At 44.6% G+C, this 20,051-nt stretch overlaps 1 protein-coding gene across 1 annotated transcript in view; it reads right to left on the reverse strand.

Annotated features, from left to right (window-relative positions):
- CCDC80 (coiled-coil domain containing 80) overlaps positions 1–20,010 on the reverse strand; it is a 34,183-nt gene extending 14,173 nt beyond the window's left edge. The window contains exons 1-3 of the mRNA XM_060010632.1: positions 19,706–20,010; positions 17,391–19,291; positions 9,295–9,451 (exon numbers count right to left, since the gene is read on the reverse strand). Coding sequence (XP_059866615.1) covers positions 9,295–9,451; positions 17,391–19,280 — 2,047 coding nt within the window. The 5' untranslated portion in view covers positions 19,281–19,291; positions 19,706–20,010. The remainder of the gene's footprint in view (positions 1–9,294; positions 9,452–17,390; positions 19,292–19,705) is intronic.
- Between the last annotated feature and the right edge of the window lie 41 nt (positions 20,011–20,051).

Here is a 20,051-nt window from a genome sequence, read left to right on the forward strand (position 1 = left end):
CTTGAACAGAGTTCAAGTTCCTAAGTAGAATCACAATTAGAACATTTACATCTACCTAACAGATAAAGTCACAAAAACCATTGAATGGCTGAGATGAAACGAAATTGGAGACTGTAGTGGATTTCAAAAATGGTCCCAGGGCTTCCCTGGTGGCGCAGTAGTTGAGAGTCCGCCTGCCGATGCAGGGGACATGGGTTCGTGCCCTGGTCCGGGAAGATCCCACATACCGCGGAGCGGCTAGGCCCGTGAGCCGTGGCCGCTGAGCCTGCGCGTACGGAGCCTGTGCTCCGCAACGGGAGAGGCCACAACAGTGAGAGGCCCGCGCACTGCAAAAAAAAAAAAAAAAAATGGTCCCAATTCTCCACCCTTCCCTATACTTACACTTTGCCCAGTAGCTGTAGCTGCCTGTTATGGTGGATGGGTTGATTCTGAGCTCATCTATATAACTTGCTTCGGTCAGGGTTAGCCAGTGTTCACATAAGTGATACAAATGGAGGCTAGAAATGGGCCTGCACATTTGGGATTCCTGCTGCTTCTGCCATTACCATGAGACTACGTCCATACTAGCCTTGAAGAGGATAAGTCAAGCCAAGTTACTCTGGTCTCACCCCAGCCAGGGCTATCCCAGATCCACTGACAGCCAGGTGACCCCTAACATGTGTGCAAGCCCAGCCGAGATCAGCAGAACCACCTAACCAACAGGCAGCTGACTGCAAACATATGGGCAAGCCAAAGCTGAACGTTTCAGGCTTGCGACTCAATGAACGTTTAATGTCGTATGCCACTGAGGTGTGTGGGTCTTTATTACATAGCCTTATTGTGGCAATAGATAACTGCTACAGACATTATCTGGCCCAACCCAGTCACATTACTGAAGATGAAACCAAGGACTGCAGTGGACACTCTGCAGTGCTGGCCAGATCCTACCTTCAGGACTAAAGCTGCTGTGAATGTTAGCAGCTGAATCCCTCTGAAAACTGCTCTCCTTAGAAAAGTGCTGCCTTTCCCCAAATCACACCCTTACAAAGAGACAGCCCACACTCAGTGGTTGCTGCAGGGGGCGAGGCAGTAGATATAACAGCTGCCCCCTTGCCTCAAAGTGAACAATGCTGAAGGGCCAATTGCATTCAAATTCTCTCTCTGTCACTTTGCATCCCTCACCTCTCATAGGCATTATTCCTGAGAATACTCCCCATTAACCTCTTGCATGCAAATCTCAGAGTCTGTTTCCCAGAGAACTGACCTATCACAGACACCATGAAGGGAGCACTCTGCTCAAGTTCACATTGCTAGTTAATAACAGACTGCAGGTGAGGACTCAGGTAACATGACCTCACTCCCATCCAGTCCTCTCTCTACTTTCACAAAATGCACCACACTCAAGGATAGAGATGACCCAAGAACAAGATTTAAACCAAATTTTATTCTACTAAGATATGGAGGGGAAAAAAAAAACCAACTTCATGGTCTGGATTCTCCCTTCAACTAGAATATTTTCTGAAATGATTTGATCAAACTAAAAATGATAAACAGAACATTTTGCACTCCCAGCCTACAGAAAGATACATCCCGAAGCAATGTTTGTGCTGAGAGAATCTGCCAAAGAAAAACAATGAAAGGCCTGATGAACACTGGATCCAACTGGGATGGGGACAACTCTAGAGCAAGACAGAGTCTACCTCTGGCTGAATTCTGAGGAGGGTAAGTATGAGGCCAGTTCCTGTCTCCAGCTGCCTACTCCTGACACAGGTCTCTGTTACGCTCTGCATTCTGTCTAAATCAGGGCTGGGTGAACAAGACGTTTTCTTCAGTCTGGAAAAGCAACATGAATTTGACAGATTCTTATTAAATTTATCCAAGTTCTGTCAAAGATGTCTAGTCCTCCTCAAGGGTGGCAGGGCTTAAAGCAAACATTCTTTAGAACACATCCTATAAATTGTCCATATGGTCCTGATCCGCCTAAAATGATTCACAGATCCAAGCCCATTTGGTAGGATTTGTTCATTCCACACAACCTGCCCCTGGACCTAAGTTTTTTTTTGTTTTTTTTTTTTTGCGGTACGCCGGCCTCTCACTACTGTGGCCTCTCCCATTGCGGAGCACAGGCTCCGGACGCGCAGACTCAGTGGCCATGGCTCACTGGACCAGCCGCTCCGCGGCACGTGGGATCCTCCCGGACCAGGGCACGAACCCGTGTCCCCTGCATCGGCAGGCGGACTCTCAACCACTGCGTCACCAAGGAAGCCCCTGGACCTAAGATTTTTGAGGAGGGACGGGGGGAGGATGAACTCTGCTGTGTGCTGATGAGTACTGGCTCTAGAAGAGAAACACCTGCCTAGTCTCCCACCCTTTCAGAACTCCAACTCCAAAAGTCAGTGGTCTTCAGGTAGTAGTAAGTTTCTTCATGTATTCATTCTTCCATGTCTGACTATAGACAGCAATGACACTGCAGAAAAATTCAGCTCCAATTACAACTTATTAAACACCAACTGTGTGCCAGGCATTGTGTCTGAAGCCTCCCTCTGTGACTGCTGCGTCTCTGTGACATCCATGGTTTCTCCTCTTTCTCTTCATCCCTAAATTCAGGCCATTCCTCCAATGTCCTGGGACCACTTCAGCTCCCCCATTGCTTCAGAAGTTCCCAATTTCCTCTTGCAGTTTTTCAAAGTATGAGTCACTGTCTACCTTCATCATGAACCTGGAGTGCATGTTAAAATTACAATCCTTGAATCCAGATCTATCTGGTTCATGCTCCCTGGGGGGCACTATTCCTCTGCCTTAATCAATTGTCTCAATTGTCTAGAAAGACCAATTTGCCAATTTGTCTTGCCTATGAAGAATGTGTCCTGCCAGGTGCTTTTCTGTCCTACGGACTGACTACTAAACCTTAAAAGTTATTTAAAATTTATTTGAAAAATATATTTAGAAATCTTTAGTGACTTCACATGGTTTACCAAATAAAGTTTGAATTCTTTGTCCTGGTATTTGAAATCCTCTAAAATCGGGTGCCAATCTATATTTCTAGCCCTCTCTTCCCTTCTATCCTACACCCAACCTTCTGCTCTAGATCAAACTTATCTGCAAATCAGAATCCCTTGAGCAACATTTTAAAAACAGATTTCTGGACCCCATCCCCAAACTGGGTCAGCATCTTGGAGTGGGGAGAGGACCAGGGAGTCTGAATTTTCCTTCTGTTTTATAAAGAACGCCTATAAAGTGAGATTAAAAAGACCAACAACACAATAGAAAAATAAGCAAAGGACACTAAAAACAAAGCATAAATGTTCCTGAAACATATGAAAATATCTTCGATCATACTCATAAAAAGAGAAATGCAACCTAACACTATATCACACTAAGATACCATTTTTCACACACTGCATTCCTTAAAAACATTCACAAGTTTGATCGCACAGTCTATTGAAGAGGTTTGGGGAGATAGACGTTCATACACATTTCTGGTGGGACTGCAATATGATACAACTTGTATGGAGAGAAATTTGGTGATATCTACCAAAACTAGATACACTTTCTGTTTGGCCCAACAATCTTACATCTCAGAATCTATTGTAAAGATATACCCACATACATAGAGTGACATGTGTACGGGTTAATTCTGAAATTGTTTATAAAAACAATATACGGAAAGCAATCCAAATGTCCACCAAGGGGAATGGTTGAAGAGACTGTGGTAGAATCTCACAATGGCTTAATAAGGAATGAGAAAGATCTCTATGTACTCATAAGAAAAGATCTCCAGGAAATATATTTAAATGAAAGAAGCCAAACGCAAAGTAGTCCATACAGTATACTATAGTTTGTATAAAAAAGAAGGGGAAAACAGAAAGAAACTACTTTGTGGCACAGGGAACTATATTCAATATCTTGTAATAACCTATAATGGAAAAGAATCTGAAAAAGAATATATATAAATATTCACTTTGTTGTATACCTGGAACTAACACAACTTTGTAAATCAACTATACTTCAATTTAAAAAAAAAAAAGGTCTTTCCTAGCCAAGGTAATAAAACAGTTTCCTGTTAAAAAAAAAAAAGAGAGAGAGAGGAGGAATATAGGTATTTATTTGTGTTTGCACAAACAAGCATTAAACGGATAAACGAGGAAGCATAAATATTCCTATGGGGGCAGAGAGTAATAAGGTAAAGGGTCAGGAACGGGTGTAAGACTTGTCTGTGTATGCCTTTTTATGTAGCTCTGACTTTGGAATCCAAAAAATGTATCATTTGTTTAAAAAAAAGAATAAAAACAAAAAGCACCTATGATGGAGTCATCATCTATCAAAAAAAATCTACTCAGTTTCAAGGCCCCTCCTTTAAAGCCACCCGCTTTTCAAAATTCTGTGATACATACAGTACTGTGATGACTGCAATTGGAAGAGCTTATGCCTCTACCACATTCTTCAAGCACTTGTTTTATACACTTGACTTATCAGGTGTTTTTCACCCCTTGCTTGCAGGGGTTGATCTTGACACTGGTACACTTGATGTTGAATGGGATGACTGGACAAGTTAGGGGGCAGCCTCTCCAGCCTCTAGGGCACAGAGCAATTGATAATCAAAGACTGAATAAACAGAGGGAGACCACAGGCAGTGTCTGGAAATCTGATCACTCACCCAGCCTTGTCTCCCGGCACAGGGTGGCAGGCTCTAGAGAAGGCAGCTGCCGGGCATAGTCACCACTGAAGAAAGGAGGAATTGGGGCAAAGGGTCAATTTTTCAGGTGCTCCTGTGGGAAAGCAGCATGTCTGCATTGTTATGGATCCTGATGGTTGTGAGGCTGTTCAGAAAGAGCAATTCTCTTCAACAGGATCGAAGGTAGAGTATTTTAGGCTGAAATGTACTCTATCAGTCTCACTTAGGAAAGTTGTGTCAGAGATTCACCCAGGAATTCTCTACTCACATGAATAAGGAATCAACACTGTTTCTCCTTGTTGCCACTTTACACTTCCATAAACTCTTCCACCTCCCTTTTTTTATTCTTTAAAAAGAAACTGGGCTTCCCTGGTGGCTCAGTGGTTAAGAACCTGCCTGCCAATGCAGGGGACACGGGTTCGATCCCTGGTCCGGGAAGATCCCACATGCCACGGAGCAGCTAAGCCCGCCTGCACAGCTACTGAGCCCATGCACCTACAGCCCATGCTCTGCAACAACAGAAGCCACCACAATGAGAAGCCCACGCACCGCAACAAAGAGTAGCCCCCCGCTCGCCACTACTAGAGAAAGCCTGTGCGCAGAACAAAGACCCAACGCAGCCAAAACTAAATAAATATATATATATATATATATATATATATATATATATATATATATATATATATATATATATATATATATATAAACTATCAGGGCTTTCCTGGTGGCGCAGTGGTTGAGAGTCCGCCTGCCGATGCAGGAGACACAGGTTCGTGCCCCGGTCCGGGAGGATCCCACGTGCCACGGAGCGGCTGGGCCAGTGAGCCATGGCCGCTGAGCCTGTGCTCCGCAATGGGAGAGGCCACAGCAGTGAGAGGCCCGCGTACCGAAGAAAAAAAAAGAAACTATCAAAACCTGCCTTTGCCCGTAAAAATGTCCTGTGTTCTAACTCTTAAAACTTGGTGATCAATACCAGTGTCAAAATATTTTTCATCTCTACATTTTGCTAAGCACATAAATATATATATATACATGTCTGCTGTGCTTTCCTCACTTCTCTTTTCATTCTGCAATAAATGTCTTTAGCTAAGAACTCCTTCCCACCTGACAAACTTTGTCTATAATTCATACACTTAACATAGACACCAATATTCCTATCTTAGATTGATACTTTAAATATCTCTAACAATTAAGAATGTCTTTATGTGTTAGGTCCTTCTATTTTTCGTCTTTTGGTTTTGGGTTTTTTTTTTTTTTTTAATTTCTATTTTCTTTTTGTGTTAGGTCATTCTAAACTATCACGTATAATATACTCTGGGCTGGCAAAACCAGATGGGCTTATTCTGCATTGGAATTTGCTCAAGAACGAATGATGACTGAAACCTTAAAGTAAGTTCCCTGGTGTTTGTAGGTCCATCATCTATAACTCAAATACGTTTAGCAAGACAGGCCAGCTGATGAGTACAGCCCACACTGTAGTTGGATGTGGGCCTCTGCTTTTAAGGACCAGTAAAAGACTGGAAGAGTAGAGAGTGCCTGATTTATTTTGAGGAAAGTAAGGCCATCTGATAGATTTCCAGCTGAAAATCGGTCAAGGCTGGAGATTGGTTCACTGAGACCATGGCACACACCAACTCCTGTTTTCCCATGGCTGACTCCCAGTCTTGGCTGAAAGTACTACAGCCTTTCCCATAAGGGTAACCTGGGACATGACACAAGGAGAGAAAGGCCTTCCAGGAATCAGATAAGGAACAAAATAAAAGGCCCCCAAATCATGTCCAAGCTCCCATTCAGTAAGTGGCAAACACCCAAATCACAATACCTGATTTCCAATAAGGCAGAAAAGAAAATCTCAGTCCTCTACAGTTCATATTCAATCCAGATGTCTAAAAGACAGCAGGATTCATGTTAAAATTTTGCCAAGGCAGCACCAAATGCTTGTAACAGTTAGGACCATGTAGAGGTTGAGGTGGAAGATATAATGATTTTTCCAAACTTCTCTGAAGTAAGGAATGACAATTCTTTGTGTGAGTTGGTGCGTAACATATTTGACACTGGGAACACCTGGTGGAGGAAGGCTTTCATCACCAGCCAGCATGTTTCTGTACTGGATTGAATACCTACTTCCTCTCTAGACATCTGGATTATAACCAAGCTCACTGGCTCATGCAACTATTTGAAAATCCAGGAAGCCAATGGCTGACTCCCAGTTAACCACAGAATATGTGGCTTTGTAGTATTAGTCTCTTGGGCTTCAGTTTTGTTTTTTTTTTAATACACTATTTAAAATTTTTTTTCTTTTAATATTAGTTTATTTATTTTGGCTGTGCCGGGCCTTAGTTGCGGCACACGGGATCTTTGTTGCGGCCTGTGGGAGCATTAGTTGCGGCATGCATGCAAGATCTAGTTCCCTGACCAGGGATCGAACCCGGGGCCCCTGCATTGGGAGCGCAGAGTCTTAGCCACAGGACCATTAGGGACGTCCCTCTTGGGCTTCAGCTTTGTCACCAAGAGTAGTAATGCAGCCTGACCCTGAGAAGCAGTTGTGAGGGTTCCCTGTCAACGCTGTGTAATTAGCAGAAAGCAGTTACAAGTATTTTTCAATTATACGTGCTCTAGTCCCTGTGACAGCGCATCGATCTCCAGATGCCTGCCAGGTCAAATGGTGGTGATGACGACAATAGTAGTACTTCTTATGTGACAGGTAATTACATATAACTTCTTATTAAATCCTCACCATCACCTGTGAAATGTATATAACTATGTTCTAAGCTGAGACTTAGGAAATAACTTGCCCAAAGTCACACAACAAATACATTGTGACCATGGATTTGAACCTCTTTATTTAACTCTAGAACTTCTTTTGTGTCTTTTGTTTGTATGATTATTGTTATTGTTGGTAAGGACACACTCTCTCTCTCTCTCTCTTTCTGTTCTCCCTCCCAGACATACATACAGCACAGAGATAAATGTCCACAAACCAATCACTGATCCACAATGATTTATGAGAGGACATTGGAAAGGATGCTATTTATTTTCCTTTAGAACTATCTCAGGGAAAAGTGAGCTAATAAAAATAGAGAATGCATAACTGAAACTTCAAACCCAAATAAATTTGGGAGACCTGCTGGCCAACACTGTACCTATACTAAACAATACTGTATTGTGCACTTAAAAATTAGTTAAGAGGATAGATCTCATGCTGAGTGTTTTTACGACAATAAAAAAATATGATTTAGAAAGCCAGACTATATTAAAATCAAGTTGACATTATCATGACATAATTATGACTGATATGTGTTCAATGATACCAAGATCACATGACAGAAAAATATGTGAGGTAACATGTTACATGTAATGAAGTTAAATGTTAACTAATGGAGGGACTTCCCTGGTGGTCCAGTGGTTAAGACTCCGCACTTCCACTGCAGGGCGCGCGGGTTTGATCCCCGGTCGGGGAACTAAGATCCCACATGCCACGGTGCAGCCAGAAAAAAAAAAGTTAACTAATGGAAAAAGTATGTTTTATATGCTTTCAGATGAAATATATTTTATGGAAAATATGTAGGATATGCAAATGGTACAAGAAGAAGGATTTTCATTATAGTTGAAACAACAATAAACAAAAGTAGAGAAATCATGTAAGAAAAAACGTTTTTTTTAAAAAAATAAAGCTCTAGAGATGTAATAGTTATAAAAGAAACTGGGTGGGTTAGAGGTGGGGCTTCTGACCATGAGGCATAACTGCTCACAGTAAGTCTTGCCACGTTCCCATGAGAACGCAGTGAGTTAGACCTTAGCTGCCTAACGCTGAGCTGTACGCCTCACACGCAACATTAATATGAAAAATTGTGAAAACTCTACATTCAGCCAAATCCCTCTGCTTTCCAAAAGGACGTGGGCGCCATTCAGTCTGTATTTCCAGTGATTTTTCATTTAGCTTCACAGCTTCTCTCAGCCCCGGCTCATTCCCCCCAAGCCTGGCCAGAGTCAAGGACCCCCAAGGGTCTGCAGGAACCCCATTTGTGAGGGAGTCGCCTGCAGCACAAAGGCTACAGGAATATCAGATGGTGCTGCTCACAGGCAAGAAGACTCAGGGGCTTCCCTGGTGGCGCAGTGGTTGAGTCCACCTGCGGGTGCAGGGGACACAGGTTCGTGCCCCGGTCCGGGAAGATCCCACATGCCGCGGAGCGGCTGGGCCCGTGAGCCGTGGCCGCTGAGCCTGCGCGTCCAGAGCCTGTGCTCCACAACGGGAGAGGCCACAACAGTGAGAGGCCCGCGTGCCACAAAAAAAAAAAAAAAAAAAAAAAAAGACGACTCAGGATCCAGAAGAAAGTGTCAAGATACCTCTCTGGCTGCCCCCGACACACTGTATTACTTCTCCCCTTTTCCTCCATCTTACTGACTTTCAAACCATACAGTGTTTGCATATTTTTCATTTTAAAGTGCCCAAAACTTAAACCGGAACCATTCAGAATGGCTACATATCAGTAATTAGGCAGACTGACATTTGTTACCACAAGAAAAAAGCCCTCTTGAAACCTGAATTTTCCTTTTGATTCCCCACCGACCTCTCCCATAAGGTGTGCCCCACCTTAGCTGAGAGAAAAGCAATAATATAATAAAGTGTTTCAGAGAACCTAGCTGGAAGTGGTCGATTTTCATGGTGCTGTTGTTGACAGGGCCAAAGATGGTGATCACGGAGACTTTCCTGGTGGCCATCTTGCAGAAACTTTCCAGATACTCATCTCGCTGCTGCACATACATATTGTTCTCAGCCTTGGGAGCAGTGATCAGCTGGAGGAGGGTGAAAGCAAGAAAATAGTAACTCACAGTGATAGTTTCACACAGAGGCAAAAGCCAAAGGGATGATTTGGAATAGAGGGTTGGTAGTGACTGACACCTAAACGAAGAAACTAGATTGTTTTGTTGAATAGATAGTATAATTAAGGCCAAAAGAGACCATTTGGAAAGGCCTTTTTTTAATGACTCCAGACAGCTTAGAGTTTTCTATTCATTTCCACTATTGTCTGCCTTCATTACCAGTCTCCACATGTCTTGGTTTTCTCATTTGTGAACTCTGCACAGGAATGCTTCTTTCGCAAGGCTGATGTAAGCATTACATGATACTTAGCATGCAACAATTGTTCAATAAATGCTATCTCTCTTGTTTTATGTTTTATTTATTTATTTTTTAAATGACTGTATTCTCTCTCTCTCTTTTTTTTTTTTTTTTGCTGCACCACCCACGGCATGCGGGATCTTAGTTCGCCAGCCAGGGATTAAACCCGTGCCCTCTGCAGTGGAAGCACAGAGTCCTAACCACTGGACCGCCAGGGAATTCCCATTTCTTCCTCTATTTTGATCTTCATTATCTTAATTGGCTGCTCAGACATTCATGAATTCAGTGGTTACCACTATTATTTCATGTCTCACGGGGTTGAGTTTCATAGACAGGCCTTAGGCATTATGGAACATTCGATGGCTTAGAATTTTTATGGGGCAACCTTGCAGAGAATTTTTAGGACAGCCTTTTGGCCCAGTATTGTCACAGAATATAGTCATTGTCACACTGGGCCTGCATAGAGCTCGTGGTGGAGGTCTGATGTTGGAGTCCTCGAACAGGATGGGTTTTACTCTTTCAGTTCAGTCTTTTCTCCAATTCAAAACTGTATTTTTCACCTAGCCCCTGTGTCTCTCACACTCACTTTGAAACTCTGACTTTTTCTGGGGAAAGAGAAGATACAGCAATAGAAAGAGATGATTTAGTCACCAGCTATCTGGGAAAACATATTTCATTATTCTGGATAAAATGAGGATACTCTTATTTTTTAGGGCTCCTCTTGAACCCTCTCCCTAAGGCTGCCTCAGTGTTTTAATCGAGCCCGAAATAAAAGCCTTTTGACTCTGGTGATTATTTTTGCTGCCTTTTCCCGAGCTTTCTCCAATTTTACCAGGTTCTTCCTGAGCAGAAACCAGAACTGTGTACCACAATCCATGAGTGTGTAGGCATGTGCTGTTCACCCTGGGAGTGGAAGGACATGAAGTTTTATGCTGATGATGACCAGGTCTTTGTTGACCTCTCTAACCCCATTAACTCACTAGGCTGATGTCTGCAGTAAACATTGTCTACTCACCCTTTGCAGGCTCAACATTAGTTCAGAGGCCAGGATTGAACTGGCAGTGAAAACATGGAGTCCTAACCACTGGACCACCGTCTATACGGTTTCTTTCATTTGACCAATTCAAATTTGTCAACCACTTTTCTACTTACCCATCTAACCTTATAAAATATTTCTGAAGTTTGTGGCTATTAGCTTGGCATTTTGCAGAGGGAAAGTCACCATGTTGTTAACCTCTTTATCGAATACTTTATCAAAATGGTCACAAATCTGCTCCCAGCTCATCCTGCTGTTTATTTTGCTCTGTCAGAGATGTGATTATTGCTGCCTGCAGGCTTTCCCTTCTAAGAATTCTCTGTGCTTGAGAAGATACTATGCTTCATGGAAATCAAAATGAGTTCAATAGCTTTTGAGTGGAACAAAAGTTTATCCGGAATGAAGTTTTGTTTTGTTTCATTTTTCTCAGATTGTTATTTATCTTAAATAGACATGATATCATCTTTTTTTTTTTTTTTTAATATGTAGAGAAACTGGAAGTTCATACACTGCTGGTGGGAATGTAAATGATTTTAGCTACTTTAAATTTATTTATTTATTTATTTTCTGGCTGTGTTGGGTCTTCGTTTCTGTGTGAGGGCTTTTTCTAGTTGTGGCAAGCGGGGGCCACTCTTCATCACGGTGCGTGGGCCTCTCGCTATCATGGCCTCTCTTACTGCGGAGCACAGGCTCCAGACATGCAGGCTCAGTAGTTGTGGCTCACGGGCCTAGTTGCTCCGCGGCATGTGGGATCTTCCCAGACCAGGCCTCGAACCCGTGTCCCCTGCATTAGCAGGCAGATTCTCAACCCGATTTCATCTATTTTTGATTTTGTATTTATATACCTCTTCAGATGGACAGGGTGAGTAGGAAATGCTTGTTTTAGAAAAATAATTTCCCAAGAGGAAAATAATAAAATTTCCCCTTATTTATTCATTGATTCATACTTAGTCTTAAAAAAGATTTAAGGTGGCTATAAAAAGATATAGTGATGGTATTTTCGCTTTGTTTGTTAGTTTTTTAATTAGCTACATGACATTTGAAAATAATTCTTTAGGTTTTCATGGTAGCCCATATCCAGGAGTTTTGTTTTTAGTTGGTATGTTTTAGGTTTTTCTTTCTGGCTTTTTTTTGCTCACAGACACACTATATTAAAATAAATAAAATGAATGTTTAAGTGAGAACACAAAAGAGTAAAAACATGAAGGTAAGATTTACTGGTAATGAGTCTGGACTCCCTGTTCTAAAAGAAGGATAGGCCCATATTTAGAATATATGCTAGATGACTGATAATTACCTGCCTCTGTAACTTCAAATCCATACATAGACTCCATTCCATTCATGGACCCCTACAGTACATGGACAGACCATGATATGATAGGATTTTAAGAGTCCTCAAAGCCCGCTTTGGTCTTTTTCTCCCCCTTGTGCATAATTGAGAATTTCAGAGAATATGTAATCAAATAGAACCTCATTCTCCCCTGCCTGGCAGCTTCTCCCCTGTATCTCTGAATACAGTAGCCTTAGGCCCTGGATACCCAGTGGGAGCTGTACTTAAATAAATAAAGGGCTCTGATGTTTACTTTCACCTCAGGCCCTTTGCCCAAGGAAGCCTTAACCCACCCGTGAGGTGACATTCATTTAGCATGACTCATTTCCTAGCTTCCAGCCCTCCACAACCTGGCCTCTGGCTTTCTGTAGCTAACTTTCCTCCTATTCCTCCCTTACGTGACCTCTTCACCCTGTAGCCAGACCGGCCTAAATTGTGAAATGAGAGGAATCTGTGCAGAGTGGCACAGAGAAAGGGTGATTGCAGTCAAAATTGGAAGGCCTGCATTTTAGTCCTAGTTCAACCCCTGGCTACTCTGTAACCTCAACAAGGCCACTTAACATGCTGAACCTTAGTTTTCTCATCTTTACTATGGAACAACTTCCCTATGAGCTCATAAAGTAGCGAGAATCAAGCACATACATTAGTATATATATTATATATAATATATATATACAGGCTGCGTGCACCAGAGCATCACAGATGTATGTTGCCTCTGAATAATTCACTCACATTCCTTCCTCTGCCTTCACCCATGTCACCCTTCTCACCCAGAAAGTCCTCCCCATCCTTCCATCTTATCAGAATCTGAGTCATTCTTCAAATGCAGCATCCTCCTTAAAGTGTCTTCTGGCCCACAATGCTCACTTTCTCCTTTTAATTACTGTTCTTATTGCCTGCACGGCTCACCTGAAATTTATGTATTTCCTTTTACCTCTTTGTTTCATGTTTATGTCATATCTCCCCAACCAGAGGATCCATTCTTCAAGGCACTGAAGCTCCAGCCCCACCATTGCCCTGCAGACAGTAGGAGCACAATTCTGGCCCACGTTCCTCTGGCTACACAGATCATTCCAGCCAGGAGTGGTTTCCTGGTTATGTAAGTCAAGATGCAGCCCACGAATCGTTGGTAAAGACACTCTCCCTTATGTTCAATCTGCTCCTCGAGTTTGCAGCACAGAAAGTAAAAGAGGCTGATCATCTAAACGTATTTCAGCGACTCTTTCCCTGTGTGTTGACATCTACGTCCCATTCATTTTCTAGTGTGGCACTACTTCAAACAGTGTTTAAAATGGTATCCAGTCCCCGCTTCCTAAAAAGAGCATTCTAGAACTTCTCAGTAAACATTATTGTCTAGCACTTGGCCTCCTTGCAGTTTGGTGGTGATAAATCAGGGCATGTAAAGTGAATTTAGAATTGTGTTGTTCTTTTTCATGTTTCTGTTCCAACTGGTATGTTGGCACAAGCAGCCTCAGAGTATAATGAAGCCGGGTTGCATAAGTAAAGGGCACAAACAGGAATGTGAAGATGTCAGGGGAAAGACATTTTAAGTCTCAACTTATTCCAAATACTGTGTTAAGGTCAAAATACTAGGACAGGATTCTGAGAAAGAGCGTCCCAGCTGGTAGTCTGCCTTAGTAAACCGGAGCTTTATATCCTTTTCTAAAATTAAACCAAATAAGTAGATTGTTGTCCCAATATCCAAATTTCTGAGGTAAGGTTAAAAGTATGAACGTACTTGAATTATGGGAGATTCAGTCTTAAGAATGCTTAAACTTGAACTTGAATCTATGTACTTTGGCGTGATGAGCCCTCTTGCTCATTGATAAGTAGGTAGATCTCAGGGCACAGCACGATGGCTTTTCAGCTACACTCTGGACTCCAGTGTTTTAGTGACAAACAGCTCATCTATATTCTCACTGTTGTCACCCCCAAAGCAACACCAACCAGTCTGAGGGATTAGGTTAACTGGGATTCAATCTATTGTTCTCCACTGACTGTGTGGAAAGCCGGTGAGTTGAGGTGCAAAGAACTAGCTGGGTATTAAAGACAGAAACTGTACATTGGTGCTCAACACAAAATGTTGACAGTTGGTGTTCCTCACCCTTTATATGAGTAATTCAAGGCTGAAAATGAATTTTAAAACATCCATATTACTAACGTCCATTTCTCAGTTGCCCCTTCTTTTTATGGCATATGTCCATGATAAGCTCACACCCATGGGAAGGCAGAGCGGGGCAGTGGTTTGACCCTCAGTTTTAAAAATCAAACAGACCTCAGTTCTAATTCTGGCTTTGTCACGTATTAGCTATACACCTTGGGAAACTTCTCAACTTGTCTAAGCTTCTGTTGCCTCCTCTGTAAATGGAGTTGATTAGTCCTTCCTCACGGGACTGCTGTGAAAGTTAATTCACAGCCTCAGCAAAGTACCTTGCAGGAGGTGCCCCTTTCAGTTGACAGGCTGAGAGGCAGAGGGTTTGGAGGCTTGACCTCTGGCCTAAGAATAGGACACCTGGCTCTACCTGAAGCTCCTTTTGAAGCCCATTAGGATGCTGTTCACCTGACCATAACCTATACCATCTCTGCCAGTGCTTCTCTAAGTAGTTAAGTAGCAGTTATGTGATGTTTTCACATCTAAAGAATGATATAAATAAATGCAAAGCAGCAGGTTAACTGTAGCTGGGCAGCAAGTTACTGAAGATCTGGGAAGGTGAGCTGAAGGGCCAGCACAGCTTCTTGGAATGCAAACCTCATTTCAGCTTGAGCACACTGGGTTAGGCTATGCTGTCAGCTGTACTTGAACAGCTTGGAGGCTGCTGAGCCTTAATGAATATTAATTGAATCACTGAAACTTCCTGAATAACATCAGCCATGCCTGACAGGAAAAATGAATGGAAAAAAGATACATGGCACCAGCAAAATCTTTCACCCAGAGACACTGGTCTCCTCTCTGTCTGGTGAAAAAGACACTTTTCTCTCCATCTTTTGACTTTAGGTTGTGTTTCTTTTATCATGCCTTTTCTAATCCATTCTTCTTCTAGACATCATTAGCTCTTCAGAGAACACAGTTCCGATATGATCATCAGCTGAACACACGTGGGACTGAAATGCCTCCTGTTGGTATTTTCTTTCTAATAACAATCCCAGTTCTCTGTCCAACCCCAAAGAGCAACATTGCCATGAGCAATCCCAGCTGGTTTCTGTTTTGCCTCACATGACATCAGCAGAACCTGTCGTTTGAGTTTCATTTGCTAGAAATTTATGATCAGGGATACTGTTAAAAGCAGAAAAGACCCAGCTGGGCTTTCAAATCCCTGACTAAGGGAGTGGAGAGAAAGAGAGAGAAATGAAAGGCATGACTAATATCAGGGATATAGTATGAAAACCTCTTTCTTCTGACTCACAAGCTAGGGGCGGTGGAAGTATTTGCCAGATGGGTGCACAATTACAATCCTGACATTTTACCCATGATTATTTCCCCCCTGGTTAAAACCTGACCATGAGGAACACTATGTCTGCCCTGCTGGCCAAATGGCCAGGGTTGGGTGATATGCTTTAGTAGGCTGGACAAAGTCCCAGGTACTCAGGAAGAGAGCAATAGAGCACGTTACTAATGCTTTCCCAGACCCCAGAGACAGCACTTTGCCCCCAGAGTTTCTGTACTAGGTAGAATTCTACTCTGAAATCAGTGATTCTTCTGGTTCTGACTGGAAACCTGTGTACTCTGGGAATAACCAAGCAGCTGTTAAACTACTCTAACAGTCAGCCTATCCTCTGCTAACCTAAGTTTACATAGTTACTTTAAGGCTCTGGTGAAAAACGAGGTAACAGCATACAAAAAATATGTAAAAAGACACACACACACATCACACACACACACACACATGAACCTGTAGAATCAACCAAAACTTAGGCTTTGTTCTAATACATAGATACACACACTATGGATGAAATAGCTAAGAGAATCTGGGGATATGCCCCACCCATGATAAATATCACAAGGGACTCTGCTCTGAATAGTATTTCAAATGCACATTTAACTTTTTGAAACCACTAAAAATACATGGACACAGAGTCACTTTGCTCAGATCATTAATCGAAATTTAGTTGGAAAAACTAAAAGACCCTCTAAGAGATGCCATCTCTTTCGGTGGCAGGAACACAGGGCATGGAGTCACCTTGTGTCTTCAGCAGGATAGATGCTGTCCTCAATGGCATGGGACAGCTCCCTTCCACCCAGCTAGCTGAGAGAATTGTTCCTGACTCAGGTTACCCAACATCCATTTGCTGATCTTTTTCTCTGAATTAACTGCATTATGCCCTTTTCCTCCCAGGCAGCCTGGAGTAAAATGTAACATTAAGAAGCCAGGGGCAAAAAAGGGCCCCTAGCCCCTTTTTAGTGCCTTCTTGGAAGGGCACTAAAATAGGGGCAAGGAGACATTGAGAGAAGAAGAGCCTTTCTCTACACTGATGAGAATGCCTGTACGTTTAAGATGGTGCTTATTCCCGTCCAAAGCCCTCTTGGGTCTGACTATGTTCTGGTATCATTCTTTGGACGGTGGCAAAGCAGTGGGGGAGGCAGCCTTTAGGGGAGAAGATTTTAGCCAGCTGGTTTTAAAAGTATATTCGTGAGGGCAGACCAGCAAGGACGCTTCCCCACTCCCGTCATACCCACTCCCCACCCAGCCCGCTCTACTTTCCCCTGAGTCTTCCAACTGCTGATATATACCTAATTAGGGGGGAAAGGAGGACACCTGCCATTTACCCATGCACATGCTTCTAGTTTTTAAGCTCATGCAGAGAGAAACACTTTTCCTAAATTGTGACCACGGCCAGTGCATTCCACTTTAGGTATTCTTTTATTCTTTGCACTTGGCAAAAGGGAGCGCTATCCTCCTGTGTATCTTTCCACTGTCCTGTGGAAGAGAGAAGTAAAGTGGGGATGGGCCTAATGGGTTTGGAAGAAGCTGAGTACAGGTGCTTCCCTGGGCTCATGGCTAAGATCCCCCAGTCATTGATTCTGTACTTAGGGCCACGGGTCTGTGTGGATAGAGGTTCATAGAATATCTTAACCAAAAGGAACCACCGGCCTGGCTGGCTTTCCTTGACAAACCTCATGATCATAGCATGAACATAGCACCTGTTCAGCCACAGGCTGCCATCCAACAATGTGATTTTAGAAAAATAACACACCAAGGCCGGACACTGCCTCGGCCCACAGAACAATGCCAAGGAGAAGATTACTTACAAGGAGCCTTCGTTTGCCTTCCAAGGGCCCCAGCAGGTCGGTCACCGACTTCCTGGGACTCTGAGCGAAGTGTTTCGTGGGTTTCAGGTGCCCGTCCTTCTCCGTTCTCCCTGCCTTTTTCTTCTTGTTCTTCTCTTTCTCCTGCCTGCTCTTTTTCTCAGCCTTGTCCTTCTTCACTTGCTTTTCACTCTTGAGTAACTTGTCTGCTTTCTCACTCTTCACCCTCTTTCTCTTCTCCTTCTCGGGTTTCTCAAGCTTTTCGTGCTTTTTAGACTCCTTCGCTTTTTTGGGGGCAACATTCCCCACCTGCAACTCCTCCTCCAGCTGAGAGGCGGTCGGCCGGCTGAGGTCATACTTACCCTCGTACTCATTGCTAAGGATTTTGTCCCGGGCTTTCTTTTGGGGAGGTTTCCCCTTTGCAGGCTTGTGAGGACCCGGCCCCACATTCGGGTCCCGGGGGCCGTGCTCCCACCTGTCCGTGCGGTTGTCCTGGAAACGGCCGGCGCCAGCCCTGGTGCTGGGCTCGGAGACGGTGGTGGGAGGGGCAGCCGTGAAGCGCTCGAAGCTGGTGGCCTTGCTGGGCCTCCGGGCGGTCTGCGGCCTCTCCCTGGGCTGCTCCTTCCTGGGTGGAGGGTAGAGGTTCTTGGAGGCCACGGGGCCCCTGGCAGTGGCCACCTCGGCTGTTGCTGAGGCCCTGTGAGGCTCCGAGGAAGGGTGCACCCGGGGGGTCCAGGGCCTCTGGGTGGTCGGAAAGCCCACGGGGGTTGTAGGTCTTGCAGTTACCGTCACCGGCCGATAGGTGGCCCGAGTCACTGCTGTGGCTGCAGCAGGAGGCAGGGTGGTGGCCCGTGGGGTTGTGGGCGGTGGAGGAGGGGCCCCCGCAGCGGTGGCCGCTTTTCTTATCGCCTTCAGCCGACTCTCTCTGGTTGGCAGCACTTGTGCTCTCCTCTGCTCCTCTTTCCTCTTCTCGCTGCTCAGGCCTGGCCTTCCTGCCTCTCTGCCATCGTTCCCTTCCTCCACCACCTGACCCTCTACCCCGGAGGCCTTACATTTTTGCACAAAACCCTTCTGCCTGATCTTCTCTATCCTGCGGATGGGGCCCTGGTCGATGATCTCATACATGGCCTCCAGCCTGACCGGATAAGGGTAGCGCTCCTCCACCTGCAGCGTCTTCTTCAACAGCACCATGCCAAACTTGCCCTTCTCCAGCTTCAGGAAGCTCATCAGCTTTGGGATGAGGCTGGGGTCCAGGGGCTGCTCCAGGACCCGGCCCTCAGTGGTGATCCTCCGCACCTTGCCTCCTTCCTCGCCTGCCTGGTGGAAAAGCACGATCTGCTGGATGTGCCTTTCCGCCAGCTCACAGTACACGTCGTCCTTCAGCAGGCTCATCATGAGCCGGTAGTAGCCTTCCGAGGCGTGGGGGGCCGAGATGACCCACACCCTATTCTTCCCTGCAAAGCTGGCAAGGATGTTGGGAGAGCTGGAGCCAGACGGGAAGCGCAACATTCTTGACCGAGCTGAAGACCCCTCATCTCGGACCATCTCACGGGGAGAGCTCCGGGCTGCTGGTCTCCGCTCAGTTCTCACTGGGGCCCCGTGGATACCCAGGGAGGCTGACGGTGCCGTGGCATGAGCCACTCTCAACACCGGTACGCTCCTCCTTCTTTGGAGAGGTTGGAGGTTTGGTTCTTCCGGAGTGGTTCTCTCAATTCCCTGAGACCTCCCCGTATGCCTCAGTAACCGAGCTGGCCTTCTGTTGACGGGGGAAACCGGAGGCGCTTTCTGCCCTCCGCGGCTCCCTCTATTCATGGCATGCGCGTGGGGTTCTGATCCGCACACCAGCCACAATGCCAGTAGCATGGTAAAACTGGGTCCCATTCTCCATGTCATTGTGCAATCCACTTTGGGGAGGCAGCAGGGTCAAAAGACAGAAAGGGGAGGGCAGAGTAAAAAAAGAAAGAAAGAAAATCATTTAATTGCAAACAGAGCTGGGCATTATCTCTTTCTCTATCTTGGCCAAGGGGAGGGGAAGGGGGGGCGGTTAGAGAAGAAGAAGGAGGCAGGTCAGGGAATGGAAAGTCGGATGAGATCCTGTTGCATTTAAGTCCCTGTAATTTGTCAGTGCTTAGCAGAGACAGCTATATTAAGCAGGAAACCCATTCAACATGCTTGCACTGTTTCAACTGACTGTCTGATGCTCCAGAGAAAATGCACACTGAGCATATCAATTATGACAACATTCCCATTTCATTTCTTCAAATGAGCGACAAAGAAACAAACAAGCACAGCAAAGACAGGCAGGATTACACACTTACATGGTGGCTCATGGAGATGGAATGCAGAGGCTTTAAAATGTAATCTGAAGTGTGCTCCCAGGACAGTTCCTAGATGAAATACTTTTCCTCCCAACTCTCTTTCTCCTTTGCGAGGCTGTCCGATACAAAGGGGTGTACTGCAGCTCCAGCTCCCAAAGCCACACGCAGACCACCGCCTGTCTGGACCTGAGGGCTGAGCTTTTTCTTTTCTTTCTGGCTGTGCCTTTTTACCTTCTTGACAAGTAGAATGAGGTGAAAGGAGCTGTCCTTTTAAGTCTTTGCATCTCCATTTGTCTGCATCTTCTTTCTGCTCAGGCTCGTGTGTCTGTGTGTGCCAATGCCCCCG

This window comes from Delphinus delphis, chromosome 4 (assembly GCF_949987515.2).
Source record: "Delphinus delphis chromosome 4, mDelDel1.2, whole genome shotgun sequence".
NCBI classification, from domain to species: Eukaryota; Metazoa; Chordata; class Mammalia; order Artiodactyla; family Delphinidae; genus Delphinus; species Delphinus delphis.